Source organism: Salvelinus fontinalis, chromosome 3, assembly GCF_029448725.1.
Source record: "Salvelinus fontinalis isolate EN_2023a chromosome 3, ASM2944872v1, whole genome shotgun sequence".
Taxonomy (NCBI): Eukaryota; Metazoa; Chordata; class Actinopteri; order Salmoniformes; family Salmonidae; genus Salvelinus; species Salvelinus fontinalis.
The window spans coordinates 76,327,005-76,344,025 of record NC_074667.1 but is presented as its reverse complement, the minus strand read 5'-3'; the positions used below and the strand labels follow the sequence as shown (position 1 = coordinate 76,344,025).

General features: G+C 41.1%; 2 protein-coding genes across 2 annotated transcripts in view; one reads left to right on the top strand and one right to left on the bottom strand.

Annotated features, from left to right (window-relative positions):
* The first annotated feature begins 478 nt into the window (after positions 1-478).
* Positions 479-5,716, top strand: LOC129851482 (cytidine deaminase-like). The gene is made up of 4 exons (XM_055918059.1): positions 479-1,214; positions 3,988-4,099; positions 4,332-4,389; positions 4,706-5,716. The coding sequence occupies exons 1-4, from the start codon at positions 1,022-1,024 to the stop codon at positions 4,844-4,846; spliced, it is 504 nt and encodes a 167-aa protein (XP_055774034.1). The 5' UTR covers positions 479-1,021; the 3' UTR covers positions 4,847-5,716.
* Positions 5,717-9,193: 3,477 nt separating this feature from the next.
* Positions 9,194-17,021, bottom strand: part of LOC129851481 (mitogen-activated protein kinase 14A-like) — a 42,949-nt gene continuing 35,121 nt past the window's right edge. The window contains exons 9-12 of the mRNA XM_055918058.1: positions 15,218-15,297; positions 12,546-12,624; positions 12,157-12,330; positions 9,194-12,055 (exon numbers count right to left, since the gene is read on the bottom strand). Of these exons, the coding sequence (XP_055774033.1) occupies positions 11,988-12,055; positions 12,157-12,330; positions 12,546-12,624; positions 15,218-15,297 (401 nt within the window). The 3' untranslated portion in view covers positions 9,194-11,987. The remainder of the gene's footprint in view (positions 12,056-12,156; positions 12,331-12,545; positions 12,625-15,217; positions 15,298-17,021) is intronic.

Below are 17,021 nucleotides of genomic sequence, written 5' to 3'. Positions count from 1 at the left end.
GAAGCAGAGCACGTTGCAATCCCTGATGTCTCTCTGGAATGTTACCCGTGCTCGGATTTCATCAACCTTATTGTCAAGAGACTGGACATTGGCGAGTAGTATGCTAGAGAGTGGAGCGCGATGTGCCCGTCTCCGAAGCCTGACCAAGAGACCGCTACGTTTGCCCCTTTTGCGGCGTCGCGTAGGGTCGCCGGCTGGGATCAGATCCATTGTATTGGGTGGAAGGCAAAACACTGGATCCGTTTCGGGAAAGTCATATTCCTGGTAGGAACGATGGTTAGTTGACGTTAATCGTATATTCAGTAGTTCCTCCCGACTGTATGTAATGAAACCTAAGATCACCTGGGGTACCAATGTAAGAAATAACACATAAAAAAACAAAATACTGCATATTTTCCAAGGAACGCGAAGCGAGGCGGCCATCTCGGTCGGCGCCGGAAGTTAGCCGGAAGTTAGCGCTCACCTCTATAACAACCCCCAGTAACACACTAGTATAGAAGAGTTCATCGTTGTCGAGCACTCTCTGTGTATTTTGCATAATTACTTTTTCGTTCGACTTGACTTCATCACAAACACTTGAATATATTGACTCTAAATCTACAACACTATCGAATTGGGGCACCTCACAAGGCCCAGCACTTCCCCCCACCCAGTGCGGGCCAGCTAGTTTTCCTGCCGCTGTGTTGTGTTGCTGTTTGATGGAGCGACGGGAATTACATTCCCGACGTGTGTGCCCAGCTGCATAACAGAGGAAGCATAGGTGGTTAGAATAACAATGATCCATTGTGCTGTGGTTCGCATCCCCACACACTTTGCATTGCAAAGGCGGGTTCTCCCTTCTGGGCCTCCTCTGGAAACAGTTATTATAGCCGAAGCTAGGATAACACAGACGCCCAGGCACAGACTCAGAAGCTAGGATAACACAGACACCCAGGCACAGACTCAGAAGCTAGGATAACACAGACGCCCAGGCACAGACTCAGAAGCTAGGATAACACAGACGCCCAGGCACAGAGCTGAAATGGGAGACCTACCGATCCAGATGAAGGACCAGCGGTCGTGGCTCCACCACCCAGCCAGCGTGCACCAGGACGGGATAACAGTAGAGGGGCTCATTCGTCGGTCCCTGGAGGCCAAGGAGTTCACCTACTGCCCCTACAGCCGGTTCAGGGTCGAGGCAGCCCTCCTGGCCCACGACGGCAAGGTGTTCACAGGTGAGCTATCTGCTCAATAGATTGATTAATTGATTGAGTTCATGGGGCAATTTAAAAATATACCACTGTCAATCAGTACATACGTTCAGTTGTCTTTATTAGACCAGGTAAGTGAATTGAAAGATGTGGGGATATTCTCAGTGGGGAGAGATTGACCAGTCTCAGTGTTGTTACTACAATAATGTAAACATGTACAGAGCCCGTCTCTGGAATAAAATGCTTTTATGTTGCGTTCACAAAGATAGATTTACTTATTCTCTATTTCTTAATTATAATCAATAAGTCTTCAGTTCGGAGGCTTTGTGAGTATTTCATCACCTGACAATATCATCCTTTTTACACTGTAAAGTGTAAACGTTGATCGTGTACACTTAAGGCTTGGTTTCAATCTGGAGCAGGGGCGTGTAAGGGTGTCAAATCCAATGTTTCAAGGTTCATATCTGTTTTGCAATTTCTGACTACCCATCATAAGGAACTGTTTCATGAGTCCATCTGACTAAGCATTATAGTGAAGCAAGCCTGCGATGTACATACAGTATGATGTAGTTCTGTCTGTCCAAGATCTACACTTCTGTAGATTATTTCCTGTCAGCATTGGAATTTAGTCAGTCAGAATTTAGTCATTCAGTCAGAATTTAGTCATTCAGTCAGAATTCAGTCATTCAGTCAGTCAGTTAAAGTGGGCAAGAAGCCTTTTTGTTCACAAGTATAATTAACAGTCAGTAATTCAGTTTCAGTAACTTTGAAGAGTATATTATGTTCTTTTGGCTGACTGGTTTTGAATAACCTGTTAATGATGATCGGAGGAGAGACCATCTAAACTAAGTTATGTCTGTGGCATAAAGACGTGCTTTTAGCCAAACAGAGCAATTAGCAGGATTGTCTCATGGTCATTGTTGGTCAACTACTCTGTCAATCATCAATTGTTGGAAGTTCCTTAGAGGCATGCTTTCCATCTGAAACAGTTCGGAAGTTTGTGTATACATTATGATGACATTGTGTGACGTTTTTGTCGTTTTGGGACTTGGTAAGTTTTTTCCCCCGGCTGTTCAGGGCACATTTTTTTTCTCTCGAGACCGGCCGAAGTTCTAGGCGCCGAAATCTCAGCCCCTTCGTCCGTGATTGGTCACCTGTAGGGATTCTTCAATAAAGTAAGTGTTGTCATTTAACGAGAAACGACTCGTTTTCATGCACATTTTTTAAATTGAGAAATACTGCACCAAACATGTTAGATGTAAAATTGAGCGACTAAGATCATTCTCTGCAAATACGTCCGAATTAATGACAGAATTATTTCAGAGTTATGACAGAGTTATTTCAGATTAATTCTGACTATTTTGAGGAAATGTATACTGGCTACGGCATCTCAAATATGACAAACAGTACTATTGACCTTTTTCAAGCGAAGGTCTTTTAAGGGAGTATGGGAGTACACTCGTTCGGGTTTGCCGAGCCGACTTCGGCTAGCCGTCAGCCGAACTGAAGCGTGCTGACCAGCGGTGGAAATCTACTACATTGTCATACTTGAGTAAAAGTAAAGATACCTTAATAGAAAATCACTCCAGTAAAAATGAAAAGTCACCCAGTAAAATACTACTTGATTAAAAGTCTGATAGCATTTGGTTTTAAATATACTTTAGTATCAAATTTGGTTTTAAATATACTTTAGTATCAAGAGTAAATGGAATTGCTAAAATATACTTAAGTATTAAAAGTCAAAGTATAAATCATTTCAAATTCCTTATACTAAGTAAACCAGACAGCCATATTTTTTTGTTGTTGTTGAAGGATAGCCAGGGGCACACTCTGACACTCCAACACTCCTACACTCAGACATCATTTACAAACAAAGCATTTGTGTTTAGTGAGTCTGCCAGATCAGAGGCAGTAGAGATGACCAGATATGTTCTCTGTTTAGTGAGTCTGCCAGATCAAAGGCAGTAGATGACCAGGGATGTTCTCTTGATAAGTGTATGAATTGGACCATTTTCCTGTCCTGCTAAGCTGTCAAAATGTAACGAGTACTTTTGTGTGTCAGGGAAAATGTATGGAATAAAAAGTACATTATTTTCTTTAGGAATGTAGTGAAGTAGAAGTAAAAGATGTCAAAAATATAAATAGTATAGTACAGATACCATAAAAAATGACTTAAGTAGTATTTTAAACTATTTTTACTTAAGTACTTTACACCACCGATACTGACAACATGGAAATATGTGTTGCATAAAGTAAGAGATGATTTCATGTGTTACACTCCGTACAATTTCAAAAATCAATAACAAAAATTTAAATCAAATGATTGATCAATTAATCAAGATCATTAGAGGGGACAGGCGAGACTTCTCTTCAGCTCTGCCTGCTCGACCTGACTGTTGGTGAATCAGAGATGTTAACCCCAATATAATGTGGTGCTCTGTTAGACCATGGGAAACTATCTCTACTTGCACACTCATCTTCTGCACATCTATCACTCCAGTATTTAATTGCTATATCGTAATTATTTCACCACTATGGCTTATTTATTGCCTTACCTCTCTTATCCTACCTCATTTGCACACACAGTATATAGACATTTACTATTTTATTATTGACTATGTTTGTTTACTCCATGTGTAACTCTGTGTTGTTGTTTGTGTCGCACTGCTATGCTTTATCTTGGCCAGGTCACAGTTGTAAATGAGAACTTGTTCTCAACGAGCCTACCTGGTTAAATAAAGTGAAATATATATATATATTAAAACATGACAGTAAATGTGATCTGTTATCTCTTTAGGCTGCAATGTGGAGAATGCGTGTTACAACCTGGGGGTGTGTGCAGAGAGGAAGACCATCTGTAAAGCAGTGTCAGAGGGTTACAGGAGCTCCAAGGCCATCGCTATCGCCAGGTAAAGTTCATGTAGTAGGTGCTCTTGGAACTGTTCTGTTTTACGTCCCAAATCTCTTCCATTTTTCACCACTCTAATGCTGACCCCTAGTGTCAGGAACATGCCATAACATCTTGATAACAGTCAAACGTTCTCAAACAACTGTCAGTGTGGCATAGTGCAGTGTGCCAAGGATAGTCGTTTTATTTTCATCAACTGTATTGTAAAATGATTGTATCTTTAATATCTGCAGTGACTTAATCGACCAATTCATCTCACCATGCGGTGGCTGCAGACAGTTCATGAGAGCGGTAAGGATCATTCAAGCCTGGCATCAAGCCTCGAAGAAGAGAAATGGTGTCAGTGTCATGTACAGCATCTCTACTGTAGGAGTAGTGTGTCTCCTTCAGTTACTATGCCTTTTGAGTGCTTATTGGTCCATGTTACATCCTGGTTACCAAGGTAGTTGTAGAGCAGGAAATGTTATCCAAGGTGTCCATGTACTACAACATGCTTATGCTTGTCTCTCCTCTTCCTTCTCCTCCCCTTCCTCCTCTTCCTCCTCCCCTTCCTCCTCATCTTCCTCCCCCTCCACCTCCTCTTCCTTCTCCACCTCCTCCTCTCCAGTTTGGGGCCAGCTGGGACGTGTATCTGTCCAAGCCAGACGGCTCGTACGTAGAGATGAACATAAGCGATCTGCTTCCTGTCTCCTTCGGACCTGAACACCTGTCCATGAAGAAAGTCTTAAAGATCCCCAACCAGTATTAACCTGTTAATCTCCTACCTGTTAACCTATTACCTGTTAATCTCCTACCTGTTAACCTATTACCTGTACACAGCCTGTTCTAACTACCACTGTTTCATATTTAACCCTACTAGGAAACATAAAGCATTGGTGCTTTTATAAATCAGGAGAGAGAAGTCGTTAAAGCCACTGTTATGTTATAAATTATCAATATATATTTTGGAAGTAATATATGTGTCTGGAAATCTATTGGAGGGCTGCGACACCATTCTTCCACGAGAAAGTCCATAATTTGGTGTTTTGTTGATGGTGGTGGAAAACGCCGCTCCAGAATCTCCAATAAGTGTTGAATTGTGTTGAGATCGGGAGACTATGGCTGCATTTACACTTTTTTGCCACTAATTGGTCTCTTTGACCAATCACATCAGATCTTTTCACATCAGATATTTTTAAGATCTGATTGGTCAAAATACCAATTAGTGAAAAAAAGATCAGAATTGGGCTGCCTGTCTAAACAGAGCCTGAAACACACACACACAACCCTTTGTGCCTTTGGAATGTTAATTGCTTAATTAACTCAGAAAACACACCTGTGTGGAAGCATCTGCTTTCAATATACTTGGCAATGTATCACGTATTTCCTTTATTATGGCAGTTACCTGTATATCATTGAAATAGAGTAGCTTGAGGGTGACTGGATGTAGAATTCTAATCTTGCATTGATGCGTGGTCAGCATTTTTCATGCTGCGGGCAGGAGCAGGCCATCAGACAGACGACTTTGGGATGAAAATATTTTTTGTTGTCCCACAGATTATTTGTAAACAGTCTACTTTTTGCTTTGCATGCGTTAGCCTAAATATTGTATTAAAAACACATATTTTTTGTATTCAAAGTCAGTAGCCTACCTCTCCTAGTTGAGCGTGAGAGTTTGAGTGTGTCTAGTGTGTGGTCTCATTGAAATAGAGTAGGCTGCCTACATGGGCGGAGAATCAAGTGGCAGTTAACTTGAATAGGAAATGAACTTAAATAAGATTAGACTGTAGTTTACTACAAAGTCTGTCAATAAATATTGATAATGGAAAGAAGTGGAGGGCGATCAACCAATGTGAGTTGAAGTACAATCAAAAAATGCAATCATCATTGAAAAGGAAGAGGCACAATGCCCACATAGGTTAGCGAGCATTGAGCCTTTTCATTTTCAATAAATATTGATTACACATTTATTTCTCTCTGCCTGCAAATCGTCCTCCTAAAAGGCCTGTAGGCCTACGCAAAACGTAGCAAGTGTCACTGTCGTCATTCTAGCTGCTTCCAGGTCAGTAGCCATACCTGCGAGATCAGGTGTGTTCTCAGTTAAATAGAGTAGGCTATAGCCTATACATGGGCGGAGAAGCATGGGTAGTTATCTTTCCAAGGAAATGTACTTCCTAAATAGGCCTATGATTAGGCTATAGTTTACTACATTGTCTAGAAATGGGCCTAAATATTGATCAACCATATTTCTCCATCTGAAAATATTCCCACTTCTAAAAAGGTGGGCTATACCAATAGCTCAAGAGAAAGGGCAAGTCTCTCCAACTCTGCTCTCTTCAAACTACAGTTCCAGTCAAACTCATTCAAGGGTTTTTCTTTATTTGCACTATTTTCTACATTGTAGAAAAATAGTTGAGACATCAAAACTATGAAATAACATATGAAATCATGTATTAACCAAAAAAAAGTGTTAAACAAATCAAAATATATTTTAGATTCTTCAAAGTAGCCACCCTTTGCCTTGATGACAGCTTTGCACACTCTTGGCATTCTCTCAATCAGCTTCCCCTGGAATGCTTTTTCAACAGTCTTGAAGGAGTTCCCACATATGCTGAGCACTTGTTGGCTGCTTTTCCTTCACTCTGCAGTCCAACTCATCCCAAACCATCTCAATTGGGTTGAGGTCGGGTGATTGTGGAGGCCAGGTCATCTGATGCAGCACTCCATCAATCTCCTTGGTCAAATAGTCCTTACACAGCCTGGAGGTGTGTTTTGGGTCATTATCCTGTTGAAAAACAAATGATAGTCCCACTAAGCGCAAACCAGATGGGATGGCGTATTGCTGCAGAATGCTGTGGTAGCCATGTTTGTTAAGTGTGCCTTGAATTCTAAATAAATCACAGATAGTGTCACCAGCAAAGCACCCCCACACCATCTCATCCATGCTTCACGGTGGGAACCACATGCGGATGTAGCGTGGTTTGTTCTGCATTGTGTAATTTATTGAAGACACTGCCACAACTGGAGGTCTGCTTGTTGGATTTTTATTTGCCTTGCGCATGAAGAGACAAAGCACAATATGTTAGCCTTGGCGCAGTCACAGCTCTCAGGCATCTCACTAGCTGAAGGTCAGGCAAGAGAGAGCAATAGGAGGGTATAGTAACACAGATACCCCACAATGGACCAAACCAAAATATACAAAACTTTTACAATCAAGTGTATTTACAATATAGATATGAACAAATAACATTAGCTATGCAGCTGTAATTAAAATGTTTTTAAACACACTGAATTATTATTAACATCCCCTCTTGACCTGGCCTATTTGAACTGGTCCTTGTGTGCAACTTGGTACATAATCTAGGGGAACAACATCACACTGCTACACGGAGATCATCCGTTCACTTACTCTGCGTCTCACAAAGACACGGCGGTCGGAACCAAAAATCTCCAATTTGGACTCCAGACCAAAGGACAGATTTCTACGAATCTAATGTCCATTGCTCATGTTTCTTGGCCCAAGCAAGTCTCTTCTTATTATTGGTGTCCTTTAGTAGTGGTTTCTTTGCAGAAATTCGACCATGAAGGCCTGATTCACGCAGTCTCCTCTGAACAGTTGATGTTGGCATGTATCTGTTACTTGAACTCTGTGAAGCATTTATTTGGGATGCAATCTGAGACTGGTAACTCTAATGAACTTATCCTCTGCAGCAGAGGTAACTCTGTGTCTTCCTTTCCTGTGGCGGTCCTCATGAGAGCCATTTTCATCATAACGCTTGATGGTTTTTGCGACTGCACTTGAAAGTTCTTGAAATTTTCCACATTAACTGACCTTCATGTCTTAAAGTAGTGATGGACTGTTATTTCTCTTTGCTTATTTGAGCTGTTCTTGCCATAATATGGACTTGGGTCTTTTACCAAATAGGGCTATCTTCTGTATACCAATCCTACCTTGTCACAACACAATTGATTGGCTCAAATGCATTAAGAAGGAAAGAAATTCAACAAATTAACTTTCAACAAGGCACACCTCTTAATTGAAATTTATTCCAGGTGACTACCTCCATGAAGCTGGTTGAGAGAATGCCAAGAGTGAGCAAAGCTGTCATCAAGGCAAAGGGTGGCTACTTTAAACAACCTCAAATATAAAATACATTTTGATTTGTTTAACACTTTTTTGGTTACTACATGATTCCATATGTTATTTCATAGTTTTGATGTCTTCACTATTATTCTACAATGTAGAAAATAGTTTAAAAAAAACTTTTGACTGGTACTGTACATCTAGCCTCTGGTCTGATATAGCCCAGTAATACAATATAAGGGCCATGTGATAATCTCTGGTAATTTAAACTAATTCTTAAATTTTCTTTTTGCGCTTATATTGATATTGCCTATAGGGCGCAAAATTGCTGTGTCCATGGCTAGCAAATGAGCTGCGTGACATACGCCTAAAATAACATTGCGGGTCTGCTGTTGGGTTTGGGACCAGTTTTTGCAGTAGATGGTGGGAGTCTGACAGAAAGCCAGCGGGAGCGGGATGAAGAAATCGGTCCCGTGCAGACAGTGTTGCCAATTTAGCGACTTTGTTGCTATATTTAGCGAGTATTCAGACCTCTCTGGCGACACATTTTCAAAAATGCGACTAGCGACAAATCTAGCGACTTTTTCTGGTGTTATTGGATACTTTGGAGACTGACGTGAAAGCACGTATTGTTCTTACTCTTCTCAACGAGCAGCGAGCGCTGCCGTGGGCCCCACCCCCGTCCCAAAGCACTCACAGGCGGCCCAGTCGTCGCGCAGCAGTCCCTCCCAGCTGCAGTCAGAGCAGGAGATGTTCCCCCCTCTGCGTCCAGACTACAAATGAATTGCGCATGCGGAGTCCGCATGCAAAATATAAACTAAACCAAAATGCAGTCAAAATAAAAACATTTCATCTTCAAGTCAATGGTTTTCTCAACTATTGATAAATGAATAAAATAGATGACGTTGAAAACGTTAAAGTAAAGTAATGTATGCTATGTCTATCATGACTTTACAGCACAAACTAAACCTGAGGGAAATGGATAACAGTAGGCCCTGGCTGCACATATAGTAAGGAAGAATGACAGGCCAGTTCTGAAAAATAATAGCCTTTATTTTCTAACAGTGGTATTAACAGGTGACATTACCTGATCTCATGGTTCTGAATGTGGGGAATCATTAAAGTACAAAGTAAACATGGTCTGTCTGTTAAAAACATATAAATCAAATAAACAACCATAACAATAGCAAAATAAGGTAACCAATACTCATTGCATGATCAGCCAGATTATAAATAGTAATTTTACCTTCATCCTGCAGGATAATTGCTGTGACAGAGAGAGAGAGAGCTGGCTGGAGGACAGTAACCTAACTAACGTATGTTACTGTGTCAATACAATGTATGGGGTTTCTGTATTACCCTCCAGCATCCTGCTGCTGTAAACATGAAAACACACAACGCTGTATCGCAAAGCAGGATCAATGGGTCAGCCAACAAACTTTCCTAAACGATCAGAAATATCTTTCCAACATTAAGACTTGAAATGGGCATGCTATAACTGACAGTCCCAACAACTCTTAGCTTTTTAAATGAGCCAGACAATCAAGAGCTGCGGTCTAATCATTAATCCAAACAGTTGCGTTTTTGCAATGAAAACAAGAGTTTCTATTGGACAAATTCAGGTAGGTCCCGCCCCGTTTCGTTTGCTTCCGTTTTCTTAACAGAACCGGCGTAATGAATACGCCCCAGCTGTAGGCCTATCTGTTAGTGATCCTGCTATGATACAGCCCTCAAGTGGACACTCACTGATTGACACAGAAAGACCACAGCCCTGTATGTCACGAGTCTATGTTCAGAACGCAGCAAACGGTACATTGTTTTAAAAAAAACATGCAATTAGAAAGCCCATTTGTTTCAAAAGGTTTTCTCCAGTTTTATGCCTAATGAACACAGAGATACAGCTGTGGGAAGAGCTAGGGACGGGTTCAAGTTCATTTCAAATAAATTGAATGACTTTGACACCAACACTGATTTGATAGGTAGCCTACTGCTTTACAGAGACAGAAAAATCACCACCAGGAGCAGTCGTAAAATAATATTAAATAAAAAGTAGTTACTGTGTTAAGATGCAGGCATTGTTTTTGCTTAAACTGGAAGAGATTCTGAATATTGTCTGATTTGAGCGCTGTACTGCATAAATAAGAAGAGATAAATATGTCGATCGCTCTATGGGAATAATCACAGTACATCCTATACGGCAACATATTCCCTACTTAGTGCACTACTTTTGAACAGGGCCCTATGAGATCTGATCCAATATAGTGCACTATATAAGGAATAATGTGCTATTTTGGCATGCACTCAGAGACTAACATGAAGCCACTTCCTGTACAAATGAAAAGATAAAGAGGTGTTAAATACAATAGGGGGTGCTAGCATCCCACACATTTAATAGAACAGAATAACAAGATACATCTATGGAAATATAGTTACTTAAAAAGACATTTGAATATGATTGAAATCACATTGTCAACAACCAGGACTGGGAATCCAGTGATTTATCAAGACTTCCTATAAATTCCTAGAACCATATGTCATTAATAGGATCTCTATGCCTCTAATGGAAGCTCTGACACCTAAAAGCACTCGACAGAGCAGACACTATGGATGCTTGGGGAAAACCCATTCTGATTTCAGCATCAGTCTTGTGATATGGGGTTGGAGGATTTTTAAATACATTCTATTAAATAACATTGTGTGACAGTCACATTAACTCTCCACTCACTTTTAATCAGACTACACAGAGGACAGGACAGTGCTCAAGGGGGGCAATGATACAACGATGGAGTGAAAAGAAACAGACAGAGATGGGTAGAAAAATAGATAAGTTAAGAGGCAGGATAAGCGAATAAACTACCCAAGCCCTCCCCCCTCCCTGGGTGATTGACTTAGAGAGAAAAGATGGATGTCAAAACTTTACTATGATTAAGTTAAAACTAGTGTACATTCTAATGGAATACTATTTCATAACGATCCCTCTGAGTATGGAACCTGTCAGTCATTCCTAAAGGGTTCTTGTTGCTAGGGGCAATGTTCTAAGCCTTGAGGGGTCTATGTGCTCTATGATAACAGGGACTTCTAGGCAGTATTACTATTGGTGCACAGTATCATTTATTTACAAGAGGGCAGCCTTATTTACACATCTAAAACCCTGGCAGGCATAACAACAGCGTACAGTTTGACAGTGGAGACAAGGTTTGTCAGAGAGGAGCAGGTCATGACCACTGTTGTATTTCCTACCGACTTCTATCCAAAAGGCCATAAACTACAGACCATAAATAACGGTTCCAAAAATGCAGTGGTTTGTTGGTTAAACCATGTGATTGTTTTTGCTATATTGAACGTTAAAATCTGAGCACCGTTTCCAGGAATTTAGGTAGTTTTTGGCAAATAATGTGACTTAATACATTCTAAACACACAAACACTAGATAATATATTACAAAGTAATTTCCCCAATTCATCCCAGGGACCCAATCAAAGACGATATAATACAGCAAGCTGGAGGAGAGTGTAGGGAAGGGGTCACCTTTGACCCTTGACCTCTAACCCCAGAAATGAATGATGGCAGGCACTTGAATATCGTGGTTTCCTGTTTGTTTGTTTGAACTAGTCTGGTGAGTTGATAGTCCTCACACAAGGTTGCGTGCTCCGGATGTAAGTTGTATCTAAGTACAGATCTAGGATCAGCTTACCCCCAGATCCTAACCTAAACCATTAGGGGATGAAACACAAAACTGGCCCTAGATCAGTGTCTACATGCAATCTCTTCCTCACAGTTCAGTAAGAGAAGGAGGCGGGATTAGCAATGACTTCACCCTCCTCCCCTCAGGACTCCATCTCATCTCCATCAAATGGCAGGGGCTCAAAGCTGCAAACCTCCTCATACGTCAACCCTGGGAGAGAGAGAGAGAGAGGAGGGAAAACAAGAGAATCAGAGGTCAGTAGACTTGTACAGTACCTAGTTAAATAAGAGTATTTTGTTATGTCCACCTACTTTTCCACTCCTCTATCTCCAGCTCTCTGCTCTCGAAGCTCTGGTCGTATGGCTCGGACTCTGGCTCATCGTCAGGGTCGTGATACTGGGAGAAGTAGGGGTGGGCCAGGGCCTCGGACGCTGTGATCCGCTTATCAGTGTCCAGAACCAGCATCTTCTCTAACAGATCCACCGCTAGTGGGAGAGAAGGGGGTGGGTGGGAGGAAGGGATAGGGATTGTAAACAGAGTGTGTCTGATTAGACAGTGTGAGTGAGTGTGAACGTTCCACTAGACAGACAAAAACCTTATTTCTTACTGGGTAGTACCAAAAGATGTAGAGTATAAATGAAATGCTGTGTGTTAAACAGTGTGTGCGTATGTTACACTACACAGACTAGCCCATTATTACCTAGTGGGTTAGCGCCAACAAACACATCAGCAAAGTTCCTCTTGAGCATCTGGGGAAGGGAGTTGATGTAGTTTCTGGCCTGTCAAAGATACACATATAGCAGGCTCAACACACATTCCACTCAACACAGCTCAAAAACACTCACGAGAACACAGACTTGACTTCAACACTTCCCACTGTTTCTGAAATCAAGTGATCCCACAGGACGGCTGTGAAGATAGCTTTCTGTACAAACTTGATGAGAATGCGTAAATCATGCATTGATGCCGATGGGAGAAGGACATTTCAGTTACGGGCACAGTGGATGTACGGGTAACTGACAAAATAAAGGAAACATTGGAGTAAATGAGCGGTAAAAAGTATATTGAAAGCAGGTGTTTCCACACAAGTGTGGTTCCTGAGTTAATTACCCAATTAACATCCCATCATGCTTAGGGTCATCTATTAAAAAATAAATCACCTAATCATATTTAATGAAATGTTTATTTACTTTGAAAATTCTTACACCACATTTCCAAACTTTTTAGGAGATCATGTCAACAACTTCCATGTTCTGTTTTATACTTTGAGATTACTTTGAGATTTACTTTTTGGAACTTTGTGCTCCATTTTGCCTGCCTGCTGCCTCAAACACTCACTGTGCTAAATGATAAGTGCATCTTGTCTATGGGCATGCTTGGAATCCAATATTAAATGCATGGACTATAATAGTTCTGGGCAGGTATGCATATGGAAGTATCAACTCAACCTTAAATAGCTATACTGCTAAAAACAAACAAAAAACTGAGATCTCAGTGACTTTAAAAGAGGGGTCACAAAGGAGCACAGGGGGTTTAAAGGGTGTGTGTGTGTGTGTGTGTGTGTGTGTCTCAGTCACCAGATCTCAACCCAATTGAACACGTATGGGAGATTCTGGAGCGGCGCCTGAGACAGCGTTTTCCACCACCATCAACAAAACACCAAATGATGAAATTCCTAGTGGAAGAATGGTGTCTCATCCCTCCAATGGAGTTCCAGACACTTGTAGAATCTATGCCAAGGTGCACTGAAGCTGTTCTGGCTCATGGTGGCCCAATGCCCTATTAAGACACTATGTTGGTGTTTCCTTTATTTTTGACAGTTACCAGGAATTAGGGCTTTCAAAGCACTCTGGGAAGTGGTTACATCAGAGACAAAGAGCAGACTGGTGCAGAGAGAGGGTGGGAAGAGCTCTGCAGAGTGTATCAAAATTCTAGGTGCATATTGTCATCAAACAAAAAAATAGCAAAGTTGATTGGCTTTCAGAGGGAAAAGGGCATTGGTTGATGTTGACACTCCAATTCTGTCTCTGCCTGGGTTCCGTGGACAGAGAGCAATATCAAATCAAAGTTTGTCACATGACAAAATACAACAGGTGTTAACCATACAGTGAAATGCTTACTTACAAGCCCTTCCTCAACAATAAAGAGTTGAAAATCAGACGTGTGAAAAAAGAAATTGGATCTTAAAAGACATTCTCCGGAGGTTTTTCTTTTTTTAACATCCCAGTTTGGGCTGGATGTGTCAATGTGTAGTTCACACATGCATAATCTATGAGCAGAATTACTGTCTTTACCTCAATTAGCCACGAAATCCCTAGTTTGAAAGAGACTGTTTTCTGGAATCTGTGCGGTGCCATTTTCCCCCACATGGGCCAGGCCCCTAGCAATTAGTTTCAACCAATGAGCTTCACCCTCTCGCCATCTGAGCGACAGGTAGCAAGACGCACACACAGCAGAGTGAGAGAGAGAGAGAGAGCATTGACGTGGTGCACATACAGTGCCTATAGAAAATCTACACCCCCTTGAACTTTTATCACATTTTGTTGCGTTGCAAAGTGGGATTGAAATAGATTTAATTGCAATTATTTTGTCATTGATCTACAAAATACTCCAAGTCAAAGTGAAAATACTACACACTTTTACAAATGAAATAACTCAAATAGTTTTGTTTAGGCAAGTTTTTCTGGAAGAAAATAAACAGGCATCAGCAAAATCCTACAGCAAATCTTCAGTCTGCTTTACACCAGACACTGGGAGATTAATTTACCTGGACAATAACCTACAACACAAAGCCAATTCTACACTGGAGTTGCTTACCAAGAAGACAGTGAATGTTCCTGAGTGGCCAAGTTACAGTTTTGACTTAAATCTGCCCGAGAATCTATGGCAAGACTTGAAGAATTTTTAAAATAATAAAATGGGCAAATATTGCACAATACAGGTGTGCAAAGCTCTTATGAGACTTACCCAAGAATACTTAACTAATCAAGGTATATTAGCATTTTATTTTTCATTAATCTTTTTTATTTTTTATCTATTTTTCTTCCACTTTGACAGAGTATTTTGTGTAGATTGTTGACCAAAAATGACAATGAAATACATTTTCCTCCCACTAAGTAAGACAATAAAATGTGAATAAATCCAAGGGGGTTGTAGACTTTCTATGGGCACATATGTGACGTAGTACGCAATTTCCGGGGACCACTTTTGCCCCGTGAGTGCTACTTTCAGAACTACTCGCTAAAAAGTATACAAAAGTACCGGAGAAAAGTCTTTAAAAAAGGCATGGAAACAACATGGGACTTGTGGGAAGGCCTGCTGCAGCCTGGATGAAGTGGAGGGATCTGGGAAGGACATGTCGTAGTGCCTCACCTCGTGGCTGGGCATCTGGCTAATGAGACAGGCCGGGGGCGTTCCTGTCAGCCTCATGATCTGCTGCAGCTGGTTTATATCTTTCAGCCTCAGGGTCAAGGGTCACACATCATACTGTCACACAGGTCAAAGTGTCCCTAAACTACAGTTGAAGTCGGAGGTTTACATACACTTAGGTTGGAGTCATTAAAAAACACATTTTTCAACTAACACAAATATCTTGTTAACGAACTATAGTTTTGGCAAGTCGGTTAGGACATATACTTTGTGCATGAAACAAGTCATTTTTCCAACAATTGTTTACAGACAGATTATTTCACTGTATCACAATTCCAGTGGGACAGAAGTTTAAATACACTAAGTTGACTGTGCCTTTAAACAGCTTGGAAAATTCCAGAATATGATGTCATGGCTTTAGAAGTTTCTGAATCGACATAATTTGAGTCAATTGGAGGTGTATCTGTGGATGTATCAAGGCTTACCTTCAAACTCAGCACCTCTTTGCTTGACATCATGGGAAAATCAAAAGAAATCAGCCAAATACAGAAAAATATTGTAGACCTCCACAAGTCTGGTTCATCCTTGGGAGCAATTTCCAAACGCCTGAAGGTACCACGTTCATCTGTACAAACAGTAGTACGCAAGTATAACCACCATGGGACCACGCAGCCGTCATACCGCTCAGGAAGGAGACGTGTTCTGTCTCCTAGAGATGAACGGACTTGTGTGAAAAGTGCAAATCAATCCCAGAACAACAGCAAAGGACCTTGTGAAGATGCTGGAGTAAACAGGTACAAAAGTATCTATATCCACAGTAAAACGAGTCCTATATCGACATAACCTGAAAGGCCGGTTAGCAAGGAAGAAACCACTGCTCCAAAACCACCATTAAAAAGACAGACTACGGTTTGCAACTGCACATGGGGACAAAGATCGTACTTTTTGGAGAAATTTCCTCCGGTCTGATGAAACAAAAATAGAACTGTTTTGCCATAACAACAATCGTTATGTTTGGAGGAAAAAGGGGGAGGCTTGCAAGCCCAAGAACACCATCCCAACCGTGAAGCACGGGGGTGGCAGCATCATGTTGTAGGGGTGCTTTGTTGCAGGAGGGTCTGGTGCACTTCACAAAATAGATGGCATCATGAGGAAGGAAAATGATGTGGATATATTGAAGCAACATCTCAAGACATCAGTCAGGAAGTTAAAGCTTGGTCGCAAATGGGTCTTCCAAATGGACAATGACCCCAAGCGTACTTCCAAAGTTGTGACAAATTGGCTTAAGGACAACAAAGTCAAGGTATTGGAGTGGCCATCACAAAGCCCTGTATCCTCAATCCTATAGAAAATTTGTGGGCAGAACTGAAAAAGTGTGTGCGAGCAAGGAGGCCTACTAACATGACTCAGTTACACCAGCTCTGTCAGGAGGAATGGGCCAAAATTCACCCAACTTATGGAAGGCTACCCGAAACATTTGACCCAAGTTAAACAATTTAAAGGCAACGCTACCAAATACTAATTGAGTGTATTTAAACTTCTGACCCACTGGGAATGTGATGAAAGAAATAAAAGCTGAAAGAAATAATTCTCTCTACTATTATTCTGACATTTCACATTCTTAAAATAATGGGGTGATCCTAACTGACCTAAGACAGGGAATGTTTACTAGGATTAAATGTCAGGAATTGTGAAAAACTGAGTTTAAATGTATTTGGCTAAGGAGCATGTAAACTTCCGACTTCAACTGTAAATACTGAATAAATGTTTTCCTATGTTTGTGTGTGTGTGTGTGTGTGTGTGTGTG

Excerpts from the sequence above, each read along its gene's own strand:
- LOC129851482 (XM_055918059.1), top strand. The coding sequence starts at position 1,022 with ATGGGAGACCTACCGATCCAGATGAAGGACCAGCGGTCGTGGCTCCAC. Across the intron at positions 1,215-3,987 it reads CGACGGCAAGGTGTTCACAG|GCTGCAATGTGGAGAATGCG; the intron begins GTGAGCTATCTG and ends TTATCTCTTTAG. Across the intron at positions 4,390-4,705 it reads GCAGACAGTTCATGAGAGCG|TTTGGGGCCAGCTGGGACGT; the intron begins GTAAGGATCATT and ends CCTCCTCTCCAG.